General features: G+C 38.2%; 1 protein-coding gene across 1 annotated transcript in view; it reads right to left on the bottom strand.

Annotated features, from left to right (window-relative positions):
- The window catches only part of RALGAPA2 (Ral GTPase activating protein, alpha subunit 2 (catalytic)), a 129,103-nt gene that overhangs the window by 70,799 nt on the left and 49,174 nt on the right, over positions 1–9,130 (bottom strand). The window contains exon 24 of the mRNA XM_010575074.1: positions 8,870–9,025. Coding sequence (XP_010573376.1) covers positions 8,870–9,025 — 156 coding nt within the window. The remainder of the gene's footprint in view (positions 1–8,869; positions 9,026–9,130) is intronic.

Raw genomic sequence — 9,130 nt, 5'->3', positions numbered from 1 at the left:
AGCTTACTCCAACCAGAATGGACAGGAAAGAAACCACGCCCCAGGAAGGCGCTTACAGGTAAAATTTGACAGTTTTTCTCCCATTTCCCAATTAGCACACTTTCATGCACAATCCAGCTAACAATAAAAGCATGATTTCATGCAGTAATTCAGTAGCAATGTGAGCTTATCAGAAGATTCAGGCTCATGAGAAAGTGACCAAGTGAGAACATATGTCCTATCAGTGATATTGCAAAAATCAGGTAATTCAAACAGAGGCAAGTTGTTTCCTTCCCTTCAAAGCGCTGTTCTGTAAATGTAAACTCTGTTCAGCAGCTTACGGCCTAGTAAATGAATCACTTTAATTGAATGCTATGTACACAGTAACTGGAAAAACACAAGCAATAAGAAAAACATATGGTGATGGCAATAGAAATTGGTTTACTCATTCTGTACAGTGTTGTTTCTTTACTTCTTTCATAATTGACCTTTAGAACGATAAATGTGTAAAATAATTTTGGTTTATTATGGCTCCAAACCTTTCAGCAATTACACAAAATGAAAATTTAAAAGGAAGTATTCATTCTGGAAGCATTTCCATTGTTTACATAATTGCACAGCTATAATTTAGTGTTCATGTTGTTAAAGAAAAGTGGAAAAAAAGGACCATTATGGACTATTTCAATTCAAAATGATGCTCTGTAGAGTTAAAAATGGGGAGGAGGGGAGAGAAGGGGGCAATCACATGCATGTCCTTCTCAAATGCATTAACCCTATAAATGGCATAATATTTCAGTATAGGTTAATCTAGTAGTCCAAAAAATAAGGCCATAAACATCCACCGAGTAAGTGAAAAAAATTTATGCAAGTTCACTGAAAGGTCAATTACAAAAATATTCTTCACCTAATTTCTGTTCAAGCTTTTGCAGATTACAGGTGTAACCAAATAGCCTGCCATCTGCCTTCATCACGTTTCCAATTGTCCCTCAACAGGAACAACATGGATTTTTCACTTAAAGTTCACTCTGTTCTTCACTGAGAGACACCTCATTAGGGGCTGAAATTTACAGCACAGGAAAGATTATTAATTTACACAAGACTTAAGTGGCAAATCCTTCATTTTTTGTTTTAAAGGAACAAACGCTTCCATTTACTTATTCCAAGTTCTCCTAGCTATCATTACATTTTAGGCAAGAGTTAACTTGTCAAAAATTAAGTTCCAATAAAAATTTATGAAGTATTTTGACACCCTCACAAACCACAGGATTAGCTTGTCAGAAAGATTTATTTCAATCTGTCATTTAAATCTAACCTCCAAAAAAGTTATATTTCCTAAAGTATCTTGTGACCAGAATGCAATAAGGAGATATATTAAAAACCAGAGTAACATTGCATTTGTAAAACATGGGTAAGGTTATTCACAAGCGCTAAAGATAACAGATTACTGCATAAGTCACCTGCTGGTAATTGCTCCTTCCCCTCTGAACTACATTAGAAAGCTCTCTTACAGTTGTATTAATAACAAAAAAACCCCACCCCAAAGCCCTTGGGCTGACAGAGAGGTGCTTAGATGCTCTATTAACAGAGATCAGACAAACACATCAAACAAACAGAATTTTTAAAGTTTCTTCCCTTTTAGAGTATGTTTGATATTTTCACAACCTAGGAGGCCATTAGAATTAAGGAGACACTTCAAATTGGAAGAAATATTTTAAGTTCATGCACAACAAGAGGGAAATACCTGAATACCCATTTGCTACAGGTACAGAGGTACAGGTACCAAGAACACAGTTACTAGTCCATGGCACTGCTTGAAGTCGAGACGACTTTGTGTCGCCATATGGATTTCTCCCAAATGCCTGTGGCAGGACCACTTCGAAGTCTCTGATTCTCCGAAACCAACGTGGCAGTGCTGAAGCACCTGTAGAGCACGAGGTTAACTGCTTAGAGGGAAGGTGGTTTTAGGGAAGGGAACATGAGCACTCCTCTGAGAGGACAGGTAGAGGAGCTCCCTGCAGTGCACAGCAGGAAGGCAGGTCCTCTACCTTAGGTGGCAATTAGCAGCACTCTTAACACTTTTCACTTTCACCTGCGTGCTGTATCAGTTTTCAAGATGGAGGAACAAATGCAGAGGATAAGGGATTGTTTTGCACATTTTTATTAGAACATCCCAAAAACCAGCAAATACGTTAAACCTTGATTTACTTAAAATAGTCACTCTCAGAATTTATCATGTAACCTTGCTTAAAAGATAAAGATAACAGCTAAGCAAGATGCTGAAGTAAAACATGACTGAAGCAGAGAAACACAATTGCACACAGAGGGAAAAGGAAGGATCCTGAAGACGCAGCCCCGTTGAAATAAGCAGAGGGAAAGGGGGAAGTCAAGCAGAGAGCTGAAGATGATGGATGATGAAATAGCGTTGCATTGCAGGGGTGTGTTAACAAAGAAACTTACTTCAGGAGATCCCAAAGCTACAACGATGACTGGAGAGGTGGAAGAAAAGGTGTGAGCAAAATGGAAGGAAGAGAGATGTTGACTCTATTTCAAAAAACTCTATTTCTGTTCTGGACAGAGTTCAGAAAATCCTCAAAAAAAGAACTTACAAGCAGCAGGCACTCCAGCAAGATACTGCTGGGAATACAGAAAAGACAGACAGAACACTGACTACAAAACAAATTTGGGTGGGATGAAAGCAATTTAGAGCAGAAGTATTACACACACACAACAAAAAAACCCCAAAACAAAACAAAAAAAAAAGGAAAAGAACAAAACTAGCAAAGTTGTTCCAGAATGCATAGCTCCTACAATCAGCATTACCCAGTTCTCCCTTTCTTCCAGTCAACCCTAGGAGCTATTTTTCTCCAGCGTTTCCAACTTATCCTACTCTGGGTGAACAGAGGGGTATGCAGGACTTCCTGTGAGACCTTGGCATTTGTATTTTTGTCTCTACTGGAAACATGCTGTCTGTTAACACTTTTTCAAAGAACTCATAAAGCACATAATGGGGGCAAATTTCCTACAGAGAGATATGCGGAAGATTACAAGAGGGAAAAAAATTATGGTAGCCATTGGAAGAAAGTCACAAGAAACTAAAATATGAGAATCTAAGCCTTAGTAGACTACATTATGATTATTTTCTTTTAAATGGCAGTCTGGAAAGGAATCTAAAATGCATTATGGTTTCTGAACTGCTGTACAACTAAGGGTCCTCATGTGCAATATTATCAGGCAGAAATCCAAGGAAGTACTTATTCCACAGTGTACAAAAGCAAAACTGCTCATTGATTGTACCTTTAGAAGACAACGGTCTACCCAGCTAATACATATCCCAGTGAACAGCTGAGCAGTCTAGAAGTTGTACACCACTCCTCACTGTTGAATAAGAACTTAACAGAAAGATAGAAAAGCTCACAAATACTTTTTTTTTTAAATTTCAGATCAATGTTAATTCAAAGAGGTAATTAATATTGCTTCTCTGGTAGCAACTCTACTAAAAAATGTTTCATATTATAAATTAGCCATCTCCCATGCAAAGAGCTATAGTAAGTGTTTCTATGTAAGCTTACTACATAACTGGTGCAGCTTCATTTCCATAATTAACAACAGTATTATTTTAAACAAATTAAGAGGCTTATAGACAAGCATAATGTACATTAGTATACTGATAGAGTATTTCATCTATGTCATCCTTTTACTACTAAAAGGAATCAAGCTAAAAACATAGCTGTTAACTTCTCTGTCTACAGCTGGGGTGCGTTCTGCAGGCAGTCCAGTCTGCATGTGCTGAAATTTAATCACCAAGGACATCTGTCAAGTCATTTGGATTTGGGCTTTTTTTTTAATATTTAAAGTTTGTTCTGCCCTTAACATCACTAAACTAAAAAAAAGCCATCAGCACAGTCTCTTTCCTTGTCTATTAGTTGTCCTTTCCACAGAGGATTTCTGAAGACTATACTTTTTATTATATATATAAAAAGGTATTAGGGACCATAAGAGCTCTATTCCAAAGATATTCTGGCAAGCCAGTATAATTGTACATTTATTAAACTTATTTGTTAAAACTCACTTCAAAAGTCAGGAATATAACTAACCTGTTAGCTCACTTTTCAGATAACCTCTGACTACCGTGCAAAACCACAGTGGCACATGTTGTCAATAGGTTACACCAAGCATGTTAACTCATGCTAAAGCCCTGGTAGTAGGGTGAGACTTTCTAAAAAAATGACACCAAACAGCTGGGGGTTTGAAACTTGAAAAAAATTGAAAACTTGCCTCTTCTTTTACAGCATAACTACAAGGTAAGCACCTAACTTGCACTGCATTCTCTTCTCAAACTAGGAGTGATAATTTAGACAGAAATAAGACAGGGTCACAAAAATCCACATAAGTTTTAGAAGAAAAACACCAGTAATCTAGAAGAATTATTTAAGTACCAAAAGTACCAGAATTGAGAAATCAATTATCTCAATAGTTGCTTTTCTGAGAAGGTGGGATGAATAGCATTAGTAATATTTTGGAATAATGTTTTGGTACTTTTGTTCTTCAGCAAAACAAGGAAGCTATGCAGCAAGGAGATGCTTATGTACCTTTTCAAGTTCATGAAGCAAAAAAATCACTGCTACTGTAAGCAACCAGTAGCAATAATAAAATACATTTCCTTTCCTGGTTCAGGTATTTGTAAAATCTGTGCATTGCAGTATTAGACTTTGGTTTCATTAAAAAAAGCTGTATTTATTGTCCAAATCAAAAGACATGTATAGGTGCCATCACTGGAATAGGGTTTTTTCAACCATCAGTCTCACCTAGCAGCATAAGGCAGCTATGCCTACCCAAACTGCAACAGGCTATCCCATGGCATATCCTAAAAATCATCCCCTAAGAACATTTCATGATTTTCCATAATCTAGATGAGGAATTGGAGCAACCGTATGTGAACTACCTCCACTAACCCACGACGTAGTACTGAACGTCCAAATTCACTTTCCTTTACACTGGAAGTCAGGGAGGGGAGGTGGTGAGCCTCAGTGAACTTCACCCATAAAAAACTGTAGGAAGAAGTCTGGGCTCACTACAGCATCAGAAAAATTCCCACTGACTCACGTGGTACAGGAAGAGAATCATCATCTCACAGACGGTCACTTGCCCCCTGACCTCAGGCCCCTTCGCAACCTGAAAGCAATTACAATGCCAGACTATGACTTACTCCACACTGCCATTTATGCAATGATTTCTCCCACCTGAAAAGGTGATGCAATTGTTGCAGAGAATTGTTCACTTCTTCATACAGAGATGTTTGTTGTTAGACATTTCCACATCAACAAAATAGGTGCAGCTCATTACCTCGCTATCTCCTTTCTCATCCGCTAAGCTAATTGCTACATCTTGAACTCAGAGTGCCATGGGAGCTTTCTATAAAATATACCCTTACATTGCTCTTTTATATACCCCGTGAGACAAGTCTGCAAAGCTAGGTTGCACTTCCTGGGAATAATATTGTATTAATTTATAATCATATTCAAAAATGTATTGTTTTTCTATCAACACCAAAATCTACACAATACAACAGAAATTTTGTATACTCATATCCGTAAGGGAGGAGTGGAAAAATAACTATATTTCAAAAAGAAACATCTCTGATGCTAACTAAAATATTGATAATCATGTTCAGGTTAAAGGGGTTTCTGACTAATTTTTTTAAATTACGTAGCCACCTAAAAAGCTCTTCTGAAGTAGCCAGTGTAACTTCCTTGAGTTGGTCTACCTTTCTGTTGCTTTCCCCCATAAATTTTGAAGTTGCACTAGTCATACATACAGAAGGAAAATTCCTCCATGAGAAGTGTCCCCCACCACTTCTCCTGTTAATGGTCCTTAAGAGTGGGAAATTTATGCTTGTGCTTAGTAAACAAAACCAATCTGTTCTAAAAAAAAAAATCTGCACCAAAATTTATTTTGGTATGCAATAACTTGAATCCTAGAAACTATGCTTTGGCTGGGGGAGATTCTGCAGTGCTACGAAGAACTAGGATCCATGTGTCAGTGATCCTTGTGCCCCATGATATCACACCCTCTTTATAAGAAGTTTATCAGGTAACAGCATATACCAAAAATCACCAAGAAGTACAAAAATCACAAAATCAGTACCGGTACTGTGTTGTAGTCATTGCACATCATCTTGTTTGTTACAGGAAGCTGTGAGATCCTACGAAAGCAAAGTGCTTCGCAATGCACACTTTATACTTTGCTATGGTTTGCATGTATCATTCCTGCATTTGTAGTTACCCTCAGCATGCAAATTGTCTGACTAGTCTCAACACCCATCAAGCACCTTGACGCTAATCATACTGGAAATACATATAAGGATTGTGCTTCATATCAACACATTGCATGAGAATCCAAGCTCCAAAGCACCATGAGCCAACACCTCCACCAGTTTCATAGCTAAGGAAAGCAAAACTGGAAGGACAGTAACACAAGGGAAAACTTGTGGTCAAGTGTGCCACCAAGAGGCAAAAAAAGCAAAACCGAGCAAGGCAAGGAAGAACAAAAGAGCAGCATCAGCGTGCAAAGTATCTGGGAAACCCTGGAATGATGTGAAATGTGGGGTCTGCCTTCATTACGCAGTCTTCACTTCATCTTTAACTTCTGCATTATAACTCTGCACGAGGACTGAAATCCAATGTGCACAGCAGGAAGAAGCTTAAAATCTGTGGAACCATTATTAATGCCAAAGTGCAATAAGTGGGGTGAGAAACAGTTCAACAACAACCGATCCCACATTTTAAAAATCTCCCAGTTTCTATGTAGGAAATGGTTCTCCAGGAAGCAGTCAGATTTCATAAAATAGAGCACCTTTCAGCTTAGAAAAAAGGAACTGCTGACAGCTAACACCTCTGAAAATCTGGCCATTTCATGGAAACGTATAGATGAAAACAACGTAAATCTTAAAATTACTGGGTTTTTTCCATCCCTAGGCCCTGTGTTGGCAGTGGCTGCTATACTGATTTGAGTGTCCTGTTTTCCCAAACATAAAAGTGAGTGTTTTTTTTTTAAATCTGGTCTACGTCAGGCTTTTAAGTTTCTTGTGTGTTTTATGTGAGAGGATTTAATGCTGTGCGGTTTTTAAAATTCAGAGGGTCTGATCATAGTGGGTGTCATCACAGTCTTTTTTTTTTGTAGGGGAATGGAATGAAGTTACTCTGTACACCAAGCAGTGTTAAACTGTCTGAAATCTGAATGGCATTAGTGAAATGAAAGAGTTAACAAGCTCTTCATTACTCTTGGGTAACATGTTGAGAGTGGCAAAAAGGGGAGTTCCCACTACACTTTTATTTTTCCCCATTTGTGCTTTATAAATGGCAGGTGGTTATGTTATTCTCTAAATTTCAGCAGCAGCCAGGACTCTTAGTTTTTTCCAGAAGAAAATCCTCTCCTTTCTATTCTTTTTTTTTTTTTTCCTCCGTTATCTATTTAAAAGGAAGATTTTCCAAATGCTCTAACTTTTCAGGAGGGGAACCAAGATACAGAGGGCAAGAGCTTGGTAACAATTTGTTATTTCTCTCATCTCAGAAATAACCAAACCTGTGCAAGTGTCTTCCTGCTGGCTTACTAGAGGCAACAGAAATAACTCTCAGAAGCAGAAGTGACCACTACAGGACTTATGAAGGGGTCTGTGTGCCCTCTGCTGGCATCCACAGCACAGCTCTAGCCATTGCTTTCATTAGGATGTTTTCAGGAAGAAAACTCACTCCTCCAGCTATAAAAACATGGAAATGTTTTTAGATATTCTCTATTTTTGTCTCTATTTCTTATAGTTTTTATGAGTATTTAGCTATTTCTGTGGCCCAATAATCTTCTTACATCTCAACAGATTAAGTATTTTCCTCATCTCCCACTGAATACTTTATTATTTAGGCCAACCCAGGAAACAAGGACCTAGAAACAACATTTATCCACAGAAATGGAATGTTTTGGCAGCACCTCTTGGTTACAGTGATAAGATGACCTTCTGCCTCAGTTCTCTCTCCAGTCCCTTTCACACCAGTTAAAAAGAGCTGGTGTGACAGTTTTAAACACCCCCTGAAGGACTAATCTCAAAGGGGAAAATGTCTGGAGAGGAGAACATTAATTGCAATTTTTGAGGATGCCCTTGCAAGCAAGGGCATAGGGCATTCAAAGGGGCATGCTGAGAGCAGACACTGTTCATAAATAAACACAAAGCTCTTCATAGTCCCTCCTTTGACAAAGATCGTGTCTAGCATTTTACCTAGTGATAGAAGGTAAAAACATCTGTAACATGAGCTGGGAATAACTGCTGTCTCCCTGAAGGTGTATATAATGTGAACAACAAACCAACTCTGGCAGCTGCTCTGGAAGCAGTGACTTCACAGCATCACAGTTCATACAGGAATGTGGTAGGGCCGTTGGACACACGAGGCCCGTGCTTCGGCAGAACCAAAGTTTAAACGTACTGGTCAAACACACAGTTTGTCTCAAGACTTAACATCAACTGAGTGTTTGAACATTTTTAACGTGACCAGCTTGACCCAGCTACTAACCGTGCAATGCAGGTGGACAGAAACTCATCACACATTATTCCTCAGAAACGTCAGGAAACTGAGGAAGAAATACCAAATGTCCGTGATACAGTTGTGACAGTAAGTCACAAATAAGTAGTTGTTGTTTAAAAATGTATAACTGGGAGAGCAATGAGAAAGTTCGGACTACGTTATCTAAAGAGAGTACAGACTAGGCTACATAGGATAATTTCATGCAACAATTGTCGCAAAGCATTACTTCCTTTCTGCTTCAGATCTTCAAATATAAAAATACGGACATTTCCATCAGCACACAGTAATAAATTAATTTTTTTATCAGGTAGAGTTTGTACCTGGTCTTCACTTGTTAAACCAAGGTGCATCACAAAATAAAAATGAACCAGGAAATCAGAATTTGGCAGAACATCTTGACGCCTAGTCATCATAGCACAGATCAGCCTGTATGCCTGAAGTTTGCCTTCCTTATATTCATTTGGCATGGTGGTTGCCTGAAAAGAGCAAAAACTTTGTATTATTACTTTTTTTCTAGTAGCCAGCTAATGCAAAACTGTATCTTCAGCAGATTTAACATAAAGCAAATCTGTTTCATGTAT

Source organism: Haliaeetus leucocephalus, unplaced genomic scaffold (assembly GCF_000737465.1).
Source record: "Haliaeetus leucocephalus isolate CR32 unplaced genomic scaffold, Haliaeetus_leucocephalus-4.0 Scaffold450, whole genome shotgun sequence".
NCBI classification, from domain to species: domain Eukaryota; kingdom Metazoa; phylum Chordata; class Aves; order Accipitriformes; family Accipitridae; genus Haliaeetus; species Haliaeetus leucocephalus.
The sequence above is the reverse complement of the archived record's forward strand: the minus strand, read 5'-3'. Positions and strand labels throughout refer to the sequence as shown.